This window comes from Corapipo altera, unplaced genomic scaffold, assembly GCF_003945725.1.
Source record: "Corapipo altera isolate COAL_440 unplaced genomic scaffold, ASM394572v1 1, whole genome shotgun sequence".
NCBI lineage: Eukaryota > Metazoa > Chordata > Aves > Passeriformes > Pipridae > Corapipo > Corapipo altera.
In genome coordinates, this window is record NW_020884873.1 from 20,476,158 (window position 1) to 20,500,576 (window position 24,419).

The window sequence follows — 24,419 nt, forward strand, 5'->3', positions numbered from 1 at the left end:
GAAGGCTGTGAGAGGATAACAGAAAACAGAGTGGTCTGGGTTTGGAGTTTTATGGGTTTGTGTGACAGTCTGAGGTCTGTGAGTTGATTTGTAGATCTTTCTGTATCTTGTTTTTCTCCTCCTAACGCATTCCTCTCCCCAGGCTGTGCAAACCTGGTCTATGAAATTTGGGGGACTAGTGCTTCCTGTTTCTCTCATACAGCTGTTAACTCTTTCCCTGCTCTTTACAAATGCAGCTCTCTTTCCCCGCAGTAAATCCAACGTATCTCTTTGTGCCTGTTGTCTGGGAAGAACAGGGCTTCTCATAGTGGGGATGGGTGAGAAAATGATAGCAATAACTTTTTCTTGACCCTTCACATAGGTTTTCCCTAATGGTTCCTTTTTAGTGCTTTATCGGTAGCAGAAATCTGAGCAAGATGAAAATTCAGTATAAGTAATTCAGTATAAGAAGAACTAACCCTACTCTGCAGTAGTCTGTAAATTAGCCTGTATCATGTTCATACCTGGATTGTCTACTGGCATGGGAGTACCAGTTAGTTTATTCCAACAGTGTGTGTAATGAACTCTGACATTGACTGCTCTTTTTTTGAGTGATCAGGAGATCTGACTATATAATATTTCCTACTTCTCTTTCATATTGACATTAAATTTCTGTGATTCTCAGTCTATCTTAGGCTATTTATATAGAATGCATCTAATGGAAATAATAGAACTCTCATTTTCCTCTATCATTCAGTAATTATTTGGTATGGTTTTTCTTCACTCTGTTCCTGAAATGGCTGAATACTCATATGTTCTCCCTTCAGTGATTCAAATATATTGAATTTCATTATTCATCTTCCTTTCGTTGTGTTGAAAAATTCTCACTGATATTATGACTGTGTATTTTTTTCCTTTAGAAGGTACACTGACATTTTTCTGTGACTTTTGTCTTCATTCAGTTTCATTGGCTTGTAAGGTCACAGCTAATATTTGTTACCTGCTTTCCTGTGCCAAGCACTGCTGCAGTTCTTTGCTTTTTGCTCCAGGGGGCAAGAAGTGCTTTATTCTCTGATACAGCAATTCTGAGATTTAAAATATAAACGTAGGGCAGCCACCATGAAAGATGGCGTCATAAATAGAGAGGAAAGGCTTGTAGTCTGCTTCCTTTGTCTATGCAAATACATAGCAATAATAGTCTTTCACAACCCACACTCTGCAAAATTAACCCAATCCTTTTAATAATCAGTGTGAGAATATTGGTTGCTATGGCAACACATTCTGTGGTACTACTTGAGTGTCAAAATAACCTAATGAAATATCATGCTAAGAATGTTTCAAAATTGACTTTTAAAATAAAAAGTAAATAAAGCCACCTAACTTTAGAAGATACAGCTAGATTAATGAAATCTGCAACAAGGGAACAACCATTTTCTAACCAAGGGGAATCAGACTAGTAGAGATGGATATATTGTGTTTCTCATCTTTGGTGAGCAAGCTGAAATAGAATTTAGAACTATTTTCCGTGCTTCAGTTAATGGTATACCAACCACACCTGTGTTAAGAAGTTACAGCAAGAGTCAAAAGTTAAATGATCCTCAGATGTCACACAATTTAAGTCAGTGCCTGTCTGTGTGGTGCCTTTGCTTCTGTTACAGTTTCCATCAGCTTGTGTTCATCTTGAGAACTGCTGCTGTTTCTGTAGTTCTTCCCCCTCTACTTTTCTTTCATTTCTCCATTTCCTTCCTGGCAGCAGACTCCATGCATTTATTTATTCTGTTGGCTAAAATAATCCACACTTATGTGTTGGGGTTTTGAAAATTATTTTTATATGGGGCTCATAGCGGTGGTTTAGAGTTGAGGTTAATAGTTGTGGTCAGCCATTGTCTCAAACAGCGTTATTTTGGTCGAACAAAAATCCAGCCACTTCTGAAAGAAGCATTCCTGAAGACAGCATTTAGTATCTGAACATCAGGTAGGCTGCTCAAGCAGCTGTCAAGCAGGCTAGAACAGCTATTGCCTGTTCCAATTTAAGTATGGGCAAAGAATTAAGATGTAAAATTTACTTTTTTTAAACTTGTAATAATTTTCGTTGACATGAGATTTTGAAGATCATTTATTGCTGGGTTAGCTTTCCTCCTTCTTCTCTTGAAATGAATAAAAGTTGCTCCTGTAATTCAGTTGGGGTGGACTATCCTGTGTAGCAAAATAACATAAATATATGGAAACTGTTATATCTTTCTACTTCTCTGTCTTAGAAAATTAGGGTACTGGTTTAAGCAAAAATCAGGATTTTCCCCCTTATCACTGAGGCCAATATGTAAGTCACAATGTTCACATCTGAATGACTTTTCATGATACCTTTCGTTCCTTTCAGACAATGAAGCAAAGTAAGACATTTTTAAATACATTTTTTGCCTACAAAATAAGCTAACACATTTATTATTGATAAATACAAAATAAAAATCAAAACCTCGTATTTTGATTGATTTAGTCTTTTTTTTCTGCAAAAACCTTGGACTCATACAGGCAAATGTAGTACAGCTGTACTTTCTGAACACAATTAAAGTGCTGAAATAAGATCCTCTCATATTTTCTTTCTTGGGGATTGTATTTTATTTTTTTAAAATGTTAGTTTTTGTTCGCTGTGGAATATCCTAAACTTAATGATATTACAGCAAATTTTAAACTAAAATGAAATAAAAATTTCCAATTTCTTGATAATAAAGACAATAAATACATACTTTTAGTGTGTATTATGTTCACTTATCTTTAAAGTATAATTGCAGAAAGCTCAATATGCGCCTTCCTTAGAAAGTGTGATTTTCATACAGCATTTTAGCAGTTGAGTAGGAACCTTGTATTAAAATAGCAGTTTATCTTTTGGAATTTATAAATGGAACATTCTTAAGTTCTTTTCATTAAGTGAAAGGTTTCTTTACAATATATGAGTGTATTTAATTTTAAAGTATTGTTTTTTAATGCACAGAGGCCTTCTTCAATGCGTTTATCACCAAGGGAGGAAGATGATGATGATGCAGGTGAAAATACATGCGGTCCTTCAGGTTTATGGGAGGCATTGACACCTTGTAATGGATGCAGGAACCTCGGATTTCCCATGCTTACACAGGTATATATTTACCTTCTCATCATAAAACTTAATAATTATGAAAGAGCTGCTTAATCTTTGCCTTAACTCTTACAGTCATGTCTAGTCTTGCCTGATTCCCTTCAAAATATTTACCTTCAGTCTTCATTTTAATGTCAAAATCTGGTTCTAAAATTAAATGTTGAGGTTTGGTCATCCTGATGTAATACTTATCCAGATGAGTTTAATATTGAGACTGCTGTTTGTTTCCCCTATTTTAGATATCTAGTTGCTGTGTTGGATAGCTTTCTTTTCCATCTGAAAAGAAATTTGAAGTCATATAGTTTCCTTTTGGATAAGTACTCAGCTTCTAATTAATATAATGACATCTTAGCTACTTTCTTTATAGAATTGAGGACTTTGTGCTTAACTCAGCTGATGTAAGAATATAGCCTAAGACTTCTCTTTGAAGATTATATAAATTGAAAAAGAAGTCCCCAGACATTTTCAAATGCTCATGATAATACAGAAGAGAATAAATAAAAGTGGATAATATACTTGGGTCTCAGTTGTAGCAATTCTCAGAGCAGACCAGCCTGCAGTGTCCACTGAAGCCTTCCAGCAGCTGTGTCCTGAACAAGTGATACTGTATCGCTACAGAACAGGATGATGCTTATTGCTCCTTCTAGGGTCTCCCTTGTTCTCTCCCTCTACTATAATTTACTACTCTCCTTTCTGTAGCATTTTTCCTCCGCTTTTTTTGTAGTATTGAATGAAGACCTGCCAAATTTCGGCTTAGCAGTCTGGTTTTTTTCAGTTGCATCCTTACTTGGCACTGCATTTAAATAGCTTTGTCAGATTCTTGTGTACCAGATTGGAATTACATATCCTGTCTCACCACACTTTATACACTGTTGCTTTCATATCGTGACTGTACGTTTTATTCCCTTTAAGTCTTATGGGACTTGCACCTGTTTGAAGTCAATGCTAAAGCTTTCCCTGCAGTCAATGGAAACAGGATATGGCAGCTAATGTGCTTGAATAACAATGAGCACTGCCCTGTCTTTTTATAAGGAGCTTTTATATTCCTTTCCCCTTTCAGTAGCTGTTTTCTACTTCATACTATCCATCATTTTAGACATTTGGCAAAGCGCAGAGCTGTCAGAATTATCCTGATTTACAATAGGAGTGTTATAGTTACTGATTTCTCATTTTTAAGCATTTGTTTCAAAACATATTTCCTAAATGGAACTTTTCTTCTTTAAATATGTATCACCTATGGTTTAATTATTGCTAAATTTTCTTATGATGAAAATGCATTTTGATGTGATTTCCTAATTTTAAAAAATGTTTTTGTTTTCATTGTTTGTTTTTAATGTAAGATATATGTAAAGGGTGTTATAAAACTGAGAAATGCCCTTGAAATATAGAATCAAACTAGCTTGATTGGTTGGTTTCTTTTTCCTACATATAAAGAGAGATTAATTTCAAGAACAATGTAAGTTGTAAGGTAGTGATTCCTGAATTAGTTTTATTCATTGTACTTAAATTTTAAACTCAACCTGATGATATCTCATCTTCCTTGCTTTCAGAACTAATTAGATTTTTAGTTATAGGTACAAAAAAGATTTTTAAAAGATATTTATTATGTGTTCATTCATGATATGGCAGACTGCCTTTCTAGGTTGTTTCTATCCATAAAAATTGAAGACAGAGATAGTTTGGTCTTTCATTGATTTTATTTCTAAGAGAGAAAGGAAATAAATTAGGTAGTGAAAAATCTCCAAATTAAAACCCAGTGAATTTAGTTCATAAAGTGTTGCCATCACTGTATGCAGTCTTTCAAGCTGTTAGCTAATCTGTTGGATCTTTCACATTTACTTCAGAATGCAACAGAGAACATCTTTTTCTAAGGGATTGAGAACACAAAGTATATACTTCAATTTTTGGATTAAGAAAAGTATGTTGAATTGGTCTAAGAAATTATGAGAGATATGATGTGCAACAGCATGTTTTAGGTAAAAGTACAAAAATGTGTTTCTGATACTCATGCCAGTGCACTAACATATCAGAAAGTGCAGACTTCATCATGAAGAAGCAATGAGATAAGGGTACTTGACATTATGTCTTAAAATCCATACTCTCCTTAAGATCCAAGAATAGGGAAGAACGTCTGTCGGTTACTCTTGAACACAAATGACAAGTTCAGTTTTACACTTTTCCTTTATTTAAAAATAGATTTTACTGTTATATAAATGTTTTGTGTTTGCACATCAAAGGTGAGCAAACGTAAAAATTGAATCTTGCTTTGTATACACAGAGGCACAATGATAAAATGAAAGTGAGTTTTAGGTGAGATTATGAAAATGTCCATCTGAGACATAGTGAGCTAACAGTTTTCAATATGACAAAGAAACAGGGCAGTTATCTCCTTGACAAACTTGGTTTCTTTATTGCAGTCATGGAAAAAAGCTTGTCTGGAGGTACTTCTGGCATGCAGTATGTCATTGCTGTCTGTACTTTGCTGGGAAGTGTCATTTTAGCAAGGACTGTTACAGAAAATTCTATGTAAGTTATTCTGCAGGTATCATTTCTAACCTGACATAGCACTTATACAGGTATTCTCAGAACAAGCAACTCTCTTCTACAGTCTCACAATTGGTGAAGTCCCGGAAGAGCTTGATGGAAAATCTTTGTGTCTTTTCAAAGTGTCAGAATTTTAGAAAGTGCCCAATTCTACATCAAAATGGACCAAACAACTAGTTTCATCCACCCAAAAAAAGAAAAAAAAAAAAAAAGTAGAAGAAAAAATCCAGAGAGCAAGGATATGCAGCTGGATTTTTGAAGCCTGAAGTTTAAACATATCTTCTTATTTTAGCAGAGGGTTGAATTCCATTTGTAGCTTATGATTTAAGGTTAATATGGAGGCTGTTGCTTTGTTCTGGAGTTAATCTTTTGTTCTGGGCAGAAATTCCATCCTTGCTAAAACTGATGAATGTTTTTGTGAAAAATTTTGGCTTCCAGAGATGAATATTTTACATCTGAAAAATAGCCTTTCTCAGGAAATTCCAGATTATATGTTTTCTGGCTCTCAGTCAGTACAAAAGAAAAACCATTTTGTCACCTGCATAACTGGATAATTATCTTCTACACATTCCAGAATTTCCAGGAATCTTAACTATCAGCACAGTAAAAACAGTTTTAAAAACTTTCCAAGCTGTAAAACCTCAAAAGTGCTTCTAAAGAACTTTCAAATTCTAATATTGCAGGCTTTCTTGGAAACAGTTTACTCTGAAATGACGTCTGTTAAACTGAGAGAAATCTTTTATAATGGTAAGATAGTACTAGAGCCTTTTCCATTGATCTCTAGTTCATGTAAAATCTTCCTACAGTAACTAACAAGATTTTTAATGCTTCAATGGTTGCATTTCTGCCAGTCATAAATACTATTGAATATTCTTTCTATCCAAGAGCTAGAATAAAAGAATATATTTCATAAATCATTTTTCTTCAGAATAGTCACAAAAATAAAAGTTATGTGGCAAAGTATGTTTAGCTGGAGAGATTTCACTATGCTGTAGGTAAGTATGGGAAAGAAAATGGAGATATGATCCTTAAAACCAGTTTTTGAACAATGGCTACTAATGATAAAAAAAAACTGGAAGCATTACAGTGTCATCACTATTGACCATGTTCAAATGAGGACAGTTTAGTCAAGAAACTGATAATCCAGTGAAATATAGAATAGGAAAGTTTAGAGGTAGAAATAGCATAATCAACTTAATATGTGCATGGGTATATAGTTATTAGGATATCCAAAGAAACACAGGCTGCCGTGATAGTTTTGCAGATAATTGGGTTGATACGGTAGCTTTGGTTAGTCAGTCAATGAAGTTAAGTTTCTGTCCTCACAATGGCAAGAAGAGCAAATTTAGGTTGAATAAGGATTCACCACTTTATAATTTTGATAAAGGGAGTTAGAATTCTGATCCCTGTTCTGTGTTTGTATATCTTTATAACAGTTTACGTGGAGTGCCGTAAGCAGAAGACTACACTTATGGTCATCCTTGGGTGCTGCTTTTTCCACTCATATCAAACTTTTTTCAACATGGTAAAATGTTTGAAAATGACCCCCTGTTCAGAAAAACTTATAATACAGGGTCTGTGGATGTGAATCTCTAAAGCAAAAATTTTATCATATCTCCTGTGTACTCTAATTTCTGTATTATTTAGTGCAAGAGGCGCTTCACAGAATCACAGAATGGGTAAGGATGGAAGGGACCACAGTGGATCTGGTTCAACCTTCCTGCTCAAGCAAGGTCATCCTAGAGCTCATCTCACAGGATTGCATCTAGGTGGTTCTTGAGTACCACCAGTGAGGGAGACTCCACAACCTCCTGGACAATCTGTTTGAGTGTGTGGTCACCTGCACAGTAAAGTTCTTCCTCATATTCAGGTTGAAGTTTCTGTGCATTAGTTATTGGCATTGATGAGGTCCCCTCTCAGTCATTTCTTCTCGATGCTGAACAGGCCCAACTCTCTCAGCCTTTCCTCATAAGAGAGATGCTCCCAGTCCCTTAATCATCTTTGTTGACCTCTGCTGGACCCACTCCCATGTCTCTCTTGTACTGAGGAGACAAGAACTGGACACAGTGCTCCAGATGCAGAGCAGGATGCTTCCACACGGAGCAGGCTCATCTCCCCTTGACCTGTTAGCAATGCTCTTCCTAATGCAGGCCAGGATACCATTGGCATTTTTTGGCCACATGGGGACACTGCTGGGTCATGGAGAGCTTGTTGTGCACCAGGATCTCCGAGTCCTTCTCCACAGAGCTGCTTTCCAGCAGGTCAGCCCCTAGCCTGTGCTGGTGCCTGGGGTTATTCCTCCCCAGGTGCAGGACCTGCATTTGCCTTTGTTGAACTTCAGACAATTCTTCTCTGCCCGCCTCTCCAACCTGTCGAGGCCCTTCTGAAGCACTGTATGGCATGCTGGGGCATCGGCCACTCCTCCCGGCTTTGTGTTGTCAGCAAACTTGCTGAGGAGGCATCAACCCTAAAGGGTCATTGATGAATAAGCTAAAAATGCTCAACCCAGTTTTGAATCTTGGGGGACACCATTAGTGACAGTCTTCCAGCCCCACCCTGTGCCATTGATTATGACCCTCTGGGATTTAACAGCCTAGATTAAAAATAAAAAACATAGCAACCAACCAAAACCTAGCTATCAGTTTCCACTGCATTCTGGAAAAAGCTTCATCCAGTAGGGATGTGATGTATTTTCTAAGGACAGGAAGATCACAAATTCCTAAGGAAGACATTGTACTTCTGTCTAGATAGCATATTTCTATCTAGATAGTTCACAAAGGTTCCAGGGAATTTTGGTCTGCCTTGCTTTAATGCAAACTAACATTGAGAAAAATTCACTAAGAGAACTTTGAGAAATGCTCAGATAAAGAAGGTGGTGCCAAACTGTCCTAGTACAAGCAAAGCTTTTATATTCTTGTATTTGTATAGATGAGCTACACCAAGTTCTGCCCCTTGATAGAGGATCATTCAGTGCACAAAGGACAAAAGACAAGATAGAATGAAAACTTCAGAGTTTCACATTTGCTGCTTTATTCAAAGGAAAAAAGGTTTAGTAGGTGTATGTTGTCAGGGCTGGCGACTCCCTGGGAGTGAGAGTGTCGGGACCCACAGGGACTGCCTGGGATGGCGACACAGTTCCTCACCATCCAGGGCTTGTCCCACTTCTGTGAGGGAGCAGGGCGGGCTTGTGGGAGGAGCAGCTGGGGGCCACCCTGAGTGCAGTACCTCAGGCAAGTTTGTGATGCTCAAACAGTTCCCATGTCAAGCCAGAAAGTCTGTCCACATACTGGGGTTGGGATCAGGACTGGTAAGGTTAATCAGGAACTGGGAGTAGATGAGGCAGGCTGGGAAGCCAGTCAGCAAGTCAGGGTCCAGATCACTGGGGTCCCTGGATCAGCACAGGCAGAGTTAGAGATAAGCTCTCATGCACCTTGTCTCAGCCAGGAACTGAGGGCCCAAGGCTGAGGTAAAATGAGGCTGCTTGGGCCCATGTGCACAGTGTGGGTAAGGGCACCAGGTGAGGCTGTTCAGGGACAGTAAGAATTATTGCTACACTCAACACTGTGACAGATACTGATGAAAGCAAGAAAATACGTAAACTGGAAGCTGAGTTGAAATATGGTTCTTACTTGATCTGTTATTGCAGCAAAAAAGAGTAGGACCAAGAAGGAACACTTACTGATGTACTAGATTGCTTTGTATGCACTTCATATACAGGTTCTCCATATATGTGTGAAGGTATTTCATCTGCATTTACCTGTGTATCTTGGCTGACATTTGTACAGACAGAGTATTCCAACACAGGAATATTCCCAATGGAGCATAATGCAAGAGCAGACAGGTTTGGGGAAAAAAAAAAGGTTTACATGTCTTGTAATGGTCTAGCTATGCATTACCAAACTACAGGAGCAATTCTGGTAACAGTAGGGCATGAATGATGGAGAGTGCTGTGCATGTCAGTCTGCTTCTGTTTCTCACTCCTTTCTTATGGGGAAGACAGAAATGAAACTTATTTAATCTCGTTATATTTAAATGTGAAATAGCATTAAGCAGCTCCAGCCTGGAGGTGAAGGGACTGAAGTACTTCAGCCGTTTCTCTCATAAAGTCTCTTTATGGCAGAAACATAGAAGATTGGACAAGGGATGGGTCCTTTCTCTCCTACTTTGCCTGAACATAGGTTTTGGTAAAGTAGTGGGAAGAAATTTGAATAAACATCAGTTTGGTTGAGGTCGTTTGTTTGCTTTATTGATTGGTTAAGGAGCGCAAGGTTCGGAAGGTGTAAGGAATGTGGTAAGTAAGTGTAGAACGCTCTTGTTTGCCAATAATAAAATAATTTCTTGTTCTTAATAATCTATTCTGCAGTGCAGGTTTATTTACTATTCAACTCCTAGTATATTTATTTTATGAAGTGTATCAGTACCCACATACAACTTCAGAATAAATCATTATACTCCAAATATACGAAACTGTAGTTTTCATTACATTTTCTTTTTCATGAATAGTGTGCTTTGAATATTTCTCTGCTAACAGGCAAACAGGGCCTGATGTACAGGGACAAATACAGGTCTGTCTGCAGTGTCAGAGAGATGAGTACTGCAGTCCTGTATGATCTCTGCAGTATTATCAGTTTAAAGCAACCAGTTCACACATCTTAATCTTGACAGCCATGCCAACATGTTTTTCTAATTGTGATATAAAGTAGTTATTAGATAAGGCAGGTTTAGCTTTGTCCCATTTAGGAAGCTGATGGATCAGCTCAACTACGCTGTGTCTTGAATTGTGTTGTATGTATAACGTAAAATTCCTGACAGTTATTCCCAGTGTTTGACATGATGACAACTAGGAACACCTCATTTGTCTAACTATTACAAAATAAAAATAATGTCTGTAAAGAGACCAATGCAGCTACTATGGAAAAATTGAACTTTGATTTAAAAGCCATAAGTATAAATTATCATGTTGCCAGTGGCCAGGAAGCATGGCTCTTTACAAAACTATAGCCAGATATGGAATATTTACTTAAATATTTAAAGAAATGTTACGTTTCTAGCTTAATGCCAGATTTTCGTCTTTTTAGAAGGAATGGGCTTCTGGAAGACCTTCACATTTTGCTTCTAAGACTGATCTACATTCTGCTTATGTAACTCTAGGATTCCTAGTGGTAGGAACTCTAGCAATTTTGTCACATGTTCTCCTGTGGAAGAGAGATTTCCTACCAAAATGCCTCTTATTTAGAGGGAGGGAAGAGAAAGTGGACTCCTAACTACATTTTTAGGAGATGAACTGTATATAATACTGTTTCTTTACCAGTATAGGCAGTGATAGGAATATTTAGAGTTTGGAGTCTGATGCATCAGTTAATAGGGTTATGTATTTCATGTCTGCCTTCCAGAAGATCATCTTGTCTGTCTGCACTTCTTTTTATGTAATTTTAAAAAGTAATTTTTAATGGGAAGAAATTTTGTTTGTGGTTTGTATTGTAGGAGCTGTTAGAGTTGTTCTATAGAAAGCTTGACACTGAAAATAATTATGTTGCAATTATGTTTAGATTTTCAAAGACAGTTCTGGATACATGAGAGATGAATTCATTAAATAAGGAGCTAACTCAATTTTCACATAGAGATCAAGTCTATGCCTGAAAAAACCTCTGTACTGACACTCTCTGGAGAGATGCAGCATGACTATATCTTGTCTTTTTCTGGAGAACTTTAATACTGGGGATTTTTTTTTTGCATTATTTGTTTTCATTTTAGTGTATTCTTTCAGTTTGAACTGGTTCTATTCTCAGTTACATCTAAAAATTGTCTTAGATTTTAAGCTCTGTGAATGTTACAGTAATGTTTTGAACAGCTAAGGTGCAGGAGAGGTAGTATAGAAGAGGAAATATTTCTTCTTTGTTCTTTAATAAAAAAAGAGAGAAGAAAGTGTGTATTTTTATCTAAACACTAATAGCTAAAGTGTTTCATCTTGGACCCAAGAAATGGCATCATCCTTCAATTCACTAATAAATTTGCCTTTCAATGTATTCAGCGGAAGCACATTGCAAACTAGACTAGTAAAGAAACACACTTAGCTGACCTTACTTGGTGTTAAAGTTCTCCAAAATTAGAAACAGAAAGTCTTGTGGCATTATCTAACTTATATGTTACACAGGAGGAAACATACTATCTTGTTTAGTGATGTACTAATTTGATAGGTGATGATATAGACATAGTAAAGAAAACTTTGACATACAGTATATCTGAGCATGAATAGCCACAGTAAGATTGTTATATTTTCTATAATATTTTTCTATAGTTTCTAACCTTCAGTGAAAAATATTTTTTTTTCTCTTCCTAATTTAGTAGGTTAAATGATGAGTTTACTTAAATAGGAATGACATGGATAGCTGTATTGCCCATAAAAAATATTTCTGTGAAACTCTTGATTTTCAGTGTTGTCTCTTCTGCAGTAAGCTTAAGATTTATTAGTAATTTCAGGAACATGCCACCCACACACTGAAGCAGCTACTGAAAACTGCAGTATGCATTCTGCCTAGAAAGAATCAGCAGGTGATGATTATACGCTGCTGAACAGTGATGGGAAATAAGTATATTGAAAAAGATTGTAGCTTATTTTAGTGCTATGCTACATTTTCTGATGGTGTTTTAAGGAATGAAGCTGTGTGTTTTGTTCCTGTACATAGTGTAAATTTCCAGTTGCCTATGGACTGTAGATGTCTTATGGCAAATGCATTTTTACTGCAGTAGTTGTATAATCTAGACACTGCTATACAGGTATGTAACGTAACTAGAGAAGCTGTAATCTGTTTATCCTTGGCCTTTTTCAGAATCCTGGTCAAGGTCCAGGGAAACCTCATGGTTAAGATAGCTCTGCTTTAAATGAAAATTTGGACGAGATGATTTCCAGAGCTCTCTTTTAACATCTGTTAACATCTACATTTTATAATTCTCTCTAAAATTCTAGCTATGTGACCTCAGATGAGCTAATTTCTTTCAAAATTTAGGATTAGCTTTGCAGTTTGTAAATGACTGTGAAAATATGGCTATGCCTGTCCAGCACTGTGTACATCTAGGCACTGCTGGGATGAGTTGTCTCTTGCCGTGGTCACAAAACAGCACAATTAAATGGGATGAGAGTGAAAGGAGAGAGGTGTCAAAAAATATGGAAATTGTTGATATATGTCAGAAATAATCTGAAATATTGATGTCTGTAATGTTTTACAAGATGAAATTTAATTCTGATTAATGATATTCAAATTAATGTAGAAATTAATGTTGAATTGAACACTGTCGCATTCCTAACTGAAACATGGCACAGAGATCGTCCGGGAAGATCTCAAATAGTATGTATGTCACATTTTGTTGTTTTGTGCTTTGAAACTTAGTGATAACTAGAAGACACACTTCCAGGGAATGTTTTTACTTTCAGTACCACCTGACAAATTATAGGAAAACAACAACAACAACAAAAATCAATTTGAATTGCACAGCAAATGGATAAAAATAACGCATAGCAATTAGTTTTGTATATGAACGAAGATCAACTTTGTGTTAAAAACTTCACGTTTGAGCTTCAGCTACTTCATGACAGAAATATTAAAGCAGTATATTGAAACTTGAAAATTTATGTAGGAGTTCCTCGTCAATCTGACCAAATTAGATTACTGTTCGGTATTACATTTTGTGGGGAAAAAAGCCATCCTAGGTATGTTGTATTTGTTGTTCCTCTGATAGCAACAGAAGCAAAGGAGTTTCTGTGCAAAAAAGCTGGTAACCAAAAAAGCTGATAATCGAAGAAGCTGGTAACAAAGGAGTTGTGGTGCTATCTGAACACGGTTATTACTACATGGATTTACTACATTGATTAGCCATTAAGTCAGGCTTTGTCTAAGGTTGTATTTCTGTGAAGGGCTGTTTAAAGGCACTTGATATTTTGGGACTTTTTTTGAGCCTAACAACTTATTTTCTATTTTGGCTTGTTTATTTTTTTTTATATTCAGTGCTGGTACAAATATATTTGGGAACTAAGCTAATACTGGAAACTGTGAGGGATGGTTTTACTACTTCAGTTTTTAGTAGTAGGGAAGTTCATGGCTTCATAGAGTAAGTCCCTGAAGAAGTCTGTAAAATGTATGGAACTTGATTTTGTTCTGAAGAAAAGACCTGACTGACAGCTGGGATTTTAAAAGAACAATTCTGTAGTCTGTAACAGTGAATCCTCTCTTGCTGTGCAAAAGAAATTGCATGCCTTGGGTTTAAAGTCATGTCTGGCTGTTGTATTTCACTAAAAACTTTTAGTACTCATATCCCTTATACTGAGTCTGAAAATGAGATAGATCCTGAAACAACAAATTACTTAAACGTAAGCATTAATGTGCTTAATCCCTCTTGGGTTTCCATACAAACATAACTTTATGAAGAGATACTTATATTTTTACCAAAATTCAAAACTAAGGCTAAGAGTTTCTTAAAATCTCCAAATGATTTTATGACTTTTTCACTAGATGATGAACTCATCAATTAGATGTAAAATAAAATGAAACTGAGGTTAAGGAGAGTCCATATTTTAGATATCAAAGGGAAATATCATAGAATCATAGAATCAGGTGGGTTGGAAGGGACCTCTGAGATCATCAAGTCCAACCCTTGGACCCTTGATATGTAAGACTACATCATTTCATGTTTTCATGATAAGGTATTTTGGATTTCTTTATTAAAGTCTTTAGACTTTGAGGTCTCTCAGAATGGCAATTCAGCTAGGAAATGAGGAAATGAGGAATCTCATGTTCTGTGTTCTATGTTCTTCTATCTAGAATGGCATTAATAATATATATTGCTGTAATTCTTGTCAAATAGACACATGATTCTGTGATAGTTGTTCCAAAACTGGAATCTTGCAGTGAACCTATAGAAAGTTTTTTAAGTTCAAGTTTCATTCAAGAAGTGCTTTTGGTTCCCTTATAATCCTTATTCATTCCATTTTATATAATCTTCACATTCTGTTTTCATTTTACAATAGCTAAGGCTGAGTATTTGCAATGAATAAGTAGATTATCACACCACAGAAATTATTATGGTAACAATTAAAGCAGTAGAGCTCTGATGTTAAAACAGTGGAATTTCTTGTTTAAAGAGCCATAAGGAAGTAACATGTTTCTTAGCAAAATGTTTTTCCTTCAGTGATGAGTAGTGAATTATGTAATTATGCTCATTGGAAAGTCTTAGCTACTGGAGTTCAAGATGACCACGTCAGTCCTCATACATTTGCCAAGCATACAGGCAGTATGATGAGATGGAACTTACTGTATCCGTAAGGCTAAATACCCATGATATCAATGTTAGTGGGCTTTGGCACATTTTTGCCCAGGAAACAGCAGAGTTCATAGGGTCCCATTCAGAACTATGATTTGAAGTAGAAAATTACTGGGTTCTTTAAGAATATATAAGGATATATGGACAATATTCTGTTAGCTTTTGTCAACTGCTATGATGCTTATTTCTCCTGTTGGCAAGGAATAATTTGTTTTATGGTTTTTGTGCACCAGTTCTAACTTAAAGTGTGAATTTACTTTCCCTCTGATTGTCTCTTACTGTCAGACTCAGTTCTCAACACTGCTGAAATACCATACATACTGCAGACAAAGTTTATTTGGTCCTATTTAATTAGGAAGTACTAACTTTTACAAACTTTGCATGCATCCTGGGATATTTAAAGAACAATTTAAAATTTAAAACAATTTAAAATTCATTTTTCTCTACAGTTATGTAACAGATAAAAGTATGATTCACAAAAAAGTTTTTAGTTTGTGATAAAATGACTCTCAATAACTTCAATATTTTGAAAAAAGTTTTTTTTGTTCTTTCAGTTTTACTGTGGGAGCATGCAAAGGAGAGATATCTTCTTGGCTTATGCTATTGCAATAATAACTTTTATACCAAACGTAATTAAATTTTTATTTCTTCAGTGCCAAAAACTTTTAAACACAGGAGATTCCCTTTCCTGAAATAGCAAATTTTTATTTGTGACTTCTATCAAATCCATTGTGAGTGATATCAATTATTTGGTTTCTGCTGTTCAGATATGTCAGTTTACATGACTTCAGAACAAGATGCGTGGGCAGATATAGAATATTTTCTAAAAATGCATAGATTATTCATAATAGATAGTGAATTAACACACTGATGTTAAAGCTTTCTTCTGAAGGGAAGTGTCTTCCATAATGTCTCATTTTAGTGATGCTATCTGTCCTCCGATCATGTCAGTTTACAGTTCTAGGGTTACTGTTCACACAGATGTGTTACGTGTCAAGATCTACTTAGGTGTATTCAATTCCTCTCTCCCCTCCACAGCAAGCCATACATTTTTCATTTACTGGCACAGTAATTGATAGAAATTAAGCTATAAAATGTGAGAAAGTTTTGGCCAGTCTGCTTAACGTAGAGTAGTGCATGAATTGTTTTCTGCATTTGCTGTCTAGTAAATATTGACTCCACTTTGAAGTTTCTCAATATCTAACATTTTCCATGGTTTGGGCCCTTGTAATGTGAGGAAATATTCTTACTTCATGTTTGCTGTTTCCATTAGAACTCTGTGTGTGTGTGTTTAAAACGTAGTCACTAGAGCATAAACAACTTGCAGAGAAATATTGTTTCCATGGAGCTTAGGTTTCAGTTCATTTTGTCTTTTTTAGTATAATAGCCTTTATTTTAAATAGGCATTTTCCTATAACTTGATATTCAAACAAGACGTGATTTTTTTGTTTAACGTTTTTCATGAAAACACAATGGGATAAAAAGGGAGAATATTTAACCTGGAAATTACTTTCTAGTTTGTAATTGTATTTTGTTCGGCTAAACTAAGAATCATTTATGAAACTAGTTATTTTATTATGCTACATTGCCACACACAACAATTAACATTTGCATAAACCAGGTTATGTACACTTTTAGTATATTCTTTGAAACAGTGAGTTATTTATTAGAGGAAGCATCTGCTTTTTTTCATGGCCTGAGCCTTGTGTGCATGGGAAAGCGTGTAACATGACTAAAACAATCTAACTTCATTTTAAATGTTGAATATCTGCCAGTTAGAATTATGAAAACTCTACCTAAAATATAGCCATATGTTTCTGCTGCAGAGGTTAACAGGTTAGCCATCACTAACTATTCTTAAAAATTTAGCAAAAATATAGACTACCACCTGGTCTCACTTATAGGGAGTTTCTGCAGTAGAAATTATAAAGGCAAATATATTCTCTCTCCTGGGTAGGAATATGCAATTAACTCCAATTAAGAAAAAAAAAGTTAATATTTATTCTGTAATGTAGCTCAGACTTCATTCGATGTTTTTCCTAAATAAAGTATATGACATCATTCATTACACTCACAATTTACCTATATTTTCAGACATTTATAGTTTAGGCTGTATTAGTGAGTTTGATGTTGTAAGGCTTTGTAGGAACCCTTAGCTTTCAGGAATAGATGTCTGTAGAGTTTTCATATGAAATTTTGGATTCTAAACAGGATATGTGAAAATATGCATTTGAAAAGGAGAAGATAAACCTACTACATTTGGAGTGCTATGTAAATAATGTTGGGGGTTTTTTTCCCAAAAAAAGTTTGAAAAAGCAGATCTAAATTTTGAATGGTTTCTGAAAAATTACACATCATATTTACATTTCTAACTAAATACACAGGACAACAAGTCTAGCATGATTTTTAGAATTAAAAACTTTAAAAATTAAAATTAAAAATTTTTCTCAACTCTGTGGAAGGCTTACTGAAACTTACTCACAAAGGCTGTTTCAGGTACTAAAGGGAAATGATTATTTCGGGTAACTCTGAATATATATTGTCCTACAACAGCGAACACATAATTTCAGATGTTTGGTGAGAGGGTAAAAGAGAATACTGTTTTAAAATCTGTACTCTAAATACTTTGTGAAGACCAGAGTAGATGCTCTAGTGTCATTACCCTTAAATGAGATTACTGGTGTTTTTCCAGATTCTGTAATATATCATGAGCCCTATTATCTGTTCTATGACAAATCACACATTCAAGTGTTTCTAGCTGTCATAACAATGAACATTTATCGTAGTTTGACTCATGAAAAAATTATTCTAATTACATGACACTGTGAAACCTTCTTTGGTTAATTTATTAGTAATAGATAAATGTGTTTTTATTAGCCATAAATTATAGTAATATTTCTGATATCTTTCACTGGGAAGGTAGTCAAAATAAGTATTTCACCATCTATTTGTAGGTTTGGGTTATTGTGACATAGGAAATACTTTCAGTTGGTTTTGCTTAGTGCAGTATTGTGGAAAACTTGCACAACACCCTTCAGGTTCAGTTCCCCCACAGCTTGCTGCAAAAAACTATCCTATTTGTCTTCGGTCACTGGTCAGAACTTCTTTCTTTCTTGAATTCTTCATTCCTCTCAGCAACCTTCGATTACTTATCATTAATTTTCCAGTGTGAAGTGTCCCAATTCAATAAGATTATACATCATTCTGTTTACAAATGTCAAGTATGTTTGATGCAAATACACTCAGACTAGACGTAAGGAAGAAATTTTTTATAATGAGGATGGTGAAACACTCTTAACAGGTTTCCCAGGGGAGGTGGTAGATGCCACATATGTGGAAACATTCAAGATCAGGTTGGATGGGGCTCTGAGTAATCAGGTCTACTTGAAAATATCCTGCTCATTGCAGGGGGCTGGACTAGAGTACCTTTAAAGGTCCCTTCTAACCCAAACCATTCTATAATTCTATGATTCTATGACATAAATGGGATAAATGCAATATTCATTACTCACTCGCATTGTAATCATCAACTTCGGGTTGACAGAGTGTTGAGAATCAATAATTCTCCACAGTTTTAATTAATAAAGTGTCACAGTACTCTCTTAAGAACTAGGCAGAATTTATCCCACTATGGTAGAAGGAGAGTCACTTGGATTCTTCATGCTGGCCCTCTGGCATGCAGCAAGCCAGGGGAAAAGGATCTCAAGGGGTATGTCAGAGTTTAGTAGCAGTTCTTCATTGTCTATGTAAATGAAAGAAAATATTTCTAAAGATGTCAGGTGTATTGCATTCCCCCTTTCTACATTTATGAGATTATTTCTCCTTTAAGAAGAAAGTCATGTCTGACTCTGGTGTGTTGTCCCGTGTTCCAGGGAAGTATTAAAGCTTCAACTGACCTGATTGCTATAGGAAAGGAGATGGAAGAATTGAAAATTTTCTGTTAAGTACAAATTCTATCTTCTTGTCAGAGTGTCTGTTCAGATTAGATGCCTGCTGAGCCTCTTTCATTTCATTCATAGCTCATACAAACACAAATTTGTATATACTGCTTATATCTGTCCTTAAGTATACATTATTCAGTTTGATTCTTAAAAGAAATGCAATAGTATATAGAAGGCAGAAGCAAGAGTAGCTAGAAATCTGGCAAAAACGTGGGAAAAAGGCCTAACTCAACATCATGTAGTTTTTGAAGATTTAGTCGTGTTATGGCATATTGTTTCACAATTGTATATAACCCTTTGCAATGGACATATAGATATTTTAGAAGCAAATTCTTTCCCACTGATAAACAATCTTTTAGTCCTGTTAAGGTTTCAGATAACATTTCATAGGTATTATACTATCAAGCATATGCTCAGAAAAAACCCGGAGACCTATGAATAAGGCCCACAGTGTGTCCCTGGCATGTGCTCTACAACTTCACTGTCACTGCTGTTTCTTTCTACAAGACAAAAATCTACTTTAGATTTTATCAGTATGGGTGACTGTTCTCTAATGCTATCCCAGTGACTCACCCACTCTCTATCTCTCTATATTCTCTTTTTTTTTTTTTTATTACTTCTATTGTGTATGTATTTTTATCCTTTCCACAAAAAAGACTTATTTTAATCTACTAGAAGCCCAACACATTACTTTTATGAAGTTGCAATTTCAAGTAAGGACTAATTCTGACTTGATAGTGGTAGTCAGTTACATGTCTAATTTTCAACATTTTGGAATAGTTGACAGAAATTTGAGATGGAATAATATCTATTTTTAAAACAAAAATTACACAGATTATTTTGATTTCAGGACTAAAGATAATGGAAAATTATTTTTAGAAGGTTTTATTATGAAGATGATAACTTGGACATGTAGAATTACTGTAGAGTTACTAGTTATGGCACTTGATGCGGTGAGACAATAGAACTGATATTATTGAGAAGAATGCTGAAGAATGAAGAAAAATACTTTTAATCTTAGAAAAAAACAGAATCACATTGCTTTATCCCTGATATTTGTGAACAATGTTATGTCATCTGCTAACATCTAAATTGAAATAGTTTAGATCCTAAAAATTTCTAGAAATGCTTGGGACCAGCAAAATGGAAAACACACTGCAACAATCAGAAGGCTTTACAATGCTTTTCTGCAGCAAAGAGAATTTGCTACGTATGGAATTTTTAATTAAGGCTTGTTGTCTTCATATAATCACTTGATAGAATTCCAGACTTGTTAAATTCTTAATTCTTTTTTGACTCTTACTGTTGGGCATACTATTATCATATTTGCTTTATTAGGGAGATATTTAGGAAGAATTTACTTGCCTGTAATTTACATTCCAGCCATTTTCTCAATAACCCCATCATTTTTATTTATTCTCCACTAACGTTTATATTTCTGCAGTGTTAATTACAGAATGTTCAATAATGTTCAGAAAACCAAACTGAATGTTAAAAGTAATTAGGAAAGGAGTAGAGTACAAAAGAGGGAACATCATTATGACAATATGCCTACTTGGTGAGCCCTCATCTTGAATGCCATGTGAAAATCTGATCCTTGTCACATCCTGAAGGCTGAGAGGGTGAGCAGTGACAGGGGTGGTCAAAATCCTGGACCAGCTGGGTGTGTAAGTTAGTATTTCTCAGTCCCTAAAGGAGAGGACAAGGGAAGTGGATAAAGATGTGTGAAATCATAAATAGAGGATAAGTAAAGAACAACTATTCATTGCCTTCTAAAGTGCAAGAATTAGCGAAGTCAAGCTTGGTGAGATAGCTGAAACCAAAATGGGGTGCATGCAAACTGTAAAAAGGAACATGAGCTCTAAAAGCAACTTGAGAAGGTAATTTTAGAAGCATTTTAGAAAGTTGGCTTGGTAGACATGCAAAAAAAAGTCAGCACCTTTTAATTACGAAATGTGAGACCTTCAAAGTGTTGCAGGATGAGAAGCATTACTCCGTGCTTGTCCTGGTCCCATGATGGTTTCACTGTTCTCTAGGTCAGCACTGTTAGCTGCCTTTACAGACAGAATATTGGGTGACAAAGTATGATCCAATTTCTATTCTGTTTTGTATATAATTTTTAAAGGTTTTTTTAATGTAGCCAAATTCAGGAGCTGAGAAGAGTTTCACTTTGGTGTTCGGTGACAATTTTAAGACTGCAGTGTTTCTTCATGTGCTTCGCTAGGCATATATACTATTATTAAGGTTTTGGCATTCTGACTGAAATGCAAGCTTCTAGAAGGATACAAGGATTAAATTGAAATCTGCTCTTCTAGTCATTGCTTTGGTAAATGGACAATGTAGGAATTCCTTTTTTTTTCAAGGTAGGAAGGACTCCTTTTGTCCTGCCATTGCACTTCAGCTGCTTTGATGCCTCCCAATAATTCTCTATCAATTTAGGAATGAAATGGCTTAAGTTAAAAATGTTATATTTGGAGCTGTAGGAAGGCCACTTACAAACTTTTATAATTCCTTGTTATGTCTTTAGAGTCTGCTAGCTAAAACTAGTTACTATTAGTTTATATCTGTGGGATTACTAATGCAAAGAGCTCATACACTGACTAGATATAAACTGAACAGAGTAAAAGAGGTAGAGGCACAATCACATCCCGCTTTCAGACATGTTTTTTGAACACTGACCAGCAATCTTGTATTGTTTGATAGTGCGTACTGGGTTTTTTTAATTACAATTCTTAGTATCTGTTTATTTTATTTGATATGATTTTTTCCCTGTTCACTGTTTCCAGTATTCATTTTAAAGTTCTTTAGTTGTGGTGGTTTAGCTTAGAATTTAAATCTGTCTCAACTGAAGTCATCAAGTAGAATTTTGAAGTGAAGCTGCTGTTGCTGCCGTCTCAACCCTATCCTTCAAGAGGATATTATTAGCAGACTATGAATTCTCATATAAAGATCAGATGATCAAAGTGACCAGAAAAAAAATAAATGCCCCAAAAAATTCAGTGATGTAATGATCTGCTAACAGTATAAATCATTTACCTGAAAAGTCACTGTTACCTACAGCCATAGTTTACTTAGGTAACATAAGTTCTTGGTGAGGAAATTGTTCTTCCACAGTTTGTTCTAGTCATCACATTCTTTCACCATTTTCTGAGTAGGGCTATGATAGTATATAACTGTCAGGGCACTTTCTTGCCATTTGCTTTTTATTATATCATATTTGATTTATGTCTGATGCTTGACTTTCCAAGGTATCCACATGTCCAGTGTAAGAAAGAAATGAAAGCATGTCTTTGCCCAAGCAATTGCTTTCTACTGGGATTAAAAAAAAAAAAAATCACAAATCAAGAAACTTTGGTGAAGCTGTATATTGTCTTCTTATTCACATTCTAAGGCAGAGGCAGTCTGCTGGATTGGACAGTTTACTGTACCAGCAAAACATTGAATTCCTTTTTTCCCTCCCTCAACATTTGCTAATGAGTAGAATTTTCTATATTTATATCTCACTGTTAAGAGACCTTTCATCATTATTTTGCTCAAATGTAGAGCAGTATTTTATCTTCATTCACAAACTGGGATTCTGCCATCCTAATATAGAAGGCATATTTTTAGTTTTCTTATGTATAATATAAACATACTGCAAACCCATCCCTGAAGAGAAAGTAATTGCAGTGGTTAATGTAATTGTCACTCTCATGAGATATAATTAAAAAAAAAAAAAAGACATCTCCCGAATTAGAACCTAGCAAAGCAGGTATGGCAAGACCAGTTATACAGCTTTCACTAAATACCAAGTTTGATGAATAAAGTTTTTCTGTAAATTAAACAAGCATTATATTACACAAAAATTTAAAGAAACAGAAATGTTATCTTCTAGAATCCAAGTAATTCTTCCAGTCTGTTACAATTTGGATTTCAACAGAATGTGGTATTTAATTTGCTGAATTTTAAACCCTACTAGCTAGAGTTATTGACCCTGGTTCTTTTCCTGTGTCATCTGAGAAATATCTCTCTTACCTGCTTGAATTTTTGCATTTCAGGAATCTTATTCAAAGAAGAGAGGTTATGCATTGGAAGCAATATCCTCTGTACCTCTGGATGCATTTCCTTCAGAAAATGACAGCAGTCATTGTGATTCGATAGACGTAGCAGTGACCAAAAAGCCTTGTTCCCTAGAGATAGCAAGAGTTCCTTCCTCAAGACCAGGTAAACCACCAAATAATCCTTTACATAGTCATTGGTATAAGTGTAATGTTATAGAAGGTATAGGTTTATATTTTAAAGCATACAGTACTGTTTACTTACCACAGCATGATTATAGTCTTCCATTAGCTACCATGAGAGCTTAACATCAGAATAAAGATTAATAGCAAAAAGTTGTAGAAGGGAAAACAAAGCAGAGGTTTAAATACTTTCCTAATAGGAAGGTTGCAAAAATCCAAATTAGAAATAGAGTTTCTTTAAGCCCAGCCCTTTGCAGGAATCTATTTACCAAGCTGTTGTTTTTTTTAATGAAGTGCTTAGCAACCTTATAGAACTAGTTCAAAATGTAAAGTACTTTGCGTTTTCATGTTACATAAAGGAAGATCTGCTCCATTTTTGAAAATTAGTGACTGAGAATTGAGAAAAATATTAAATGACATTTTGACAGACTGTTGTTCATATTATATAAAGGTTTGAACAGCAATGAGTTAAAACAGTTTAAAAACAATAGAATTGTACTAAGTCAGATGCATGATATTATCTGTAAGGAATCTGTTTATATTCGCCAAAATTATATGATCTCTTCCATCACCCTTGTTTGAACTCTTGATTAGTCACCACCTGGTACAGAAATTTCAGAATATAGTCATTTCTCTGTAAGTAATTAAACTGAGAGTCTGCTTTGACAAATGACAGTTCTCAGCAGCAGAGACCTATTTGAAACAGGCAATTGACTTTTCAGCCTGTGCTATCTTGATTATGAATCATGATTTGGGTAATATACAAGAGTATAGGCGAATGACAGCTGCTTGTTGACTAACATCATGTCTGTGTAAGGGGAAGCACCTTCTTGATCTCACAGCTGAACTAGTATTGGAAGAGTGCCAGAGCTATATTGGGCATAGTATATAAGGGCAGATATGAAGACAGAGCTTTGGAGTCTGCAGGGTAAGGTAAAGTGGATCGTAATTGTCATCTCTCCACTAAATTTGGGCTAAAAAAGACTTGGGGGAATCTACATTGTGAACAGCAATCTAAGAGGCGGCACAAAATAGGATAGGAGCTTTATAGCATATTGCACAGAATGGACCAGAATCTGACTTGAACATCAGCATGACTACTTGTGTCACTGAAGGCTTACTTTACAGACTGTTTTGGCTCTGATAATCTAAAAAATAATCAATCTGTGCAGGACAATGTCGTGGGTTGTTGTTCAGTAAAGGAAGAAAATGCCAAATTATCTTTTTTTTCCCCCCCAAACTTCTAATTGATTAATCACAATAAACATATATATTGCACTGGAAAGACTG

The 24,419-nt window shown here is 35.4% G+C and overlaps 1 protein-coding gene across 7 annotated transcripts in view; it reads left to right on the plus strand.

Moving 5' to 3' along the window:
* Nucleotides 1-24,419, plus strand: part of ANKS1B (ankyrin repeat and sterile alpha motif domain containing 1B) — a 423,271-nt gene that overhangs the window by 100,279 nt on the left and 298,573 nt on the right. For all 7 annotated transcript variants that reach the window (XM_027666829.1, XM_027666823.1, XM_027666799.1 and 4 more), the window contains 2 exons: nt 2,969-3,109; nt 22,947-23,112. In XM_027666829.1, coding sequence (XP_027522630.1) covers nt 2,969-3,109; nt 22,947-23,112 — 307 coding nt within the window. The remainder of the gene's footprint in view (nt 1-2,968; nt 3,110-22,946; nt 23,113-24,419) is intronic.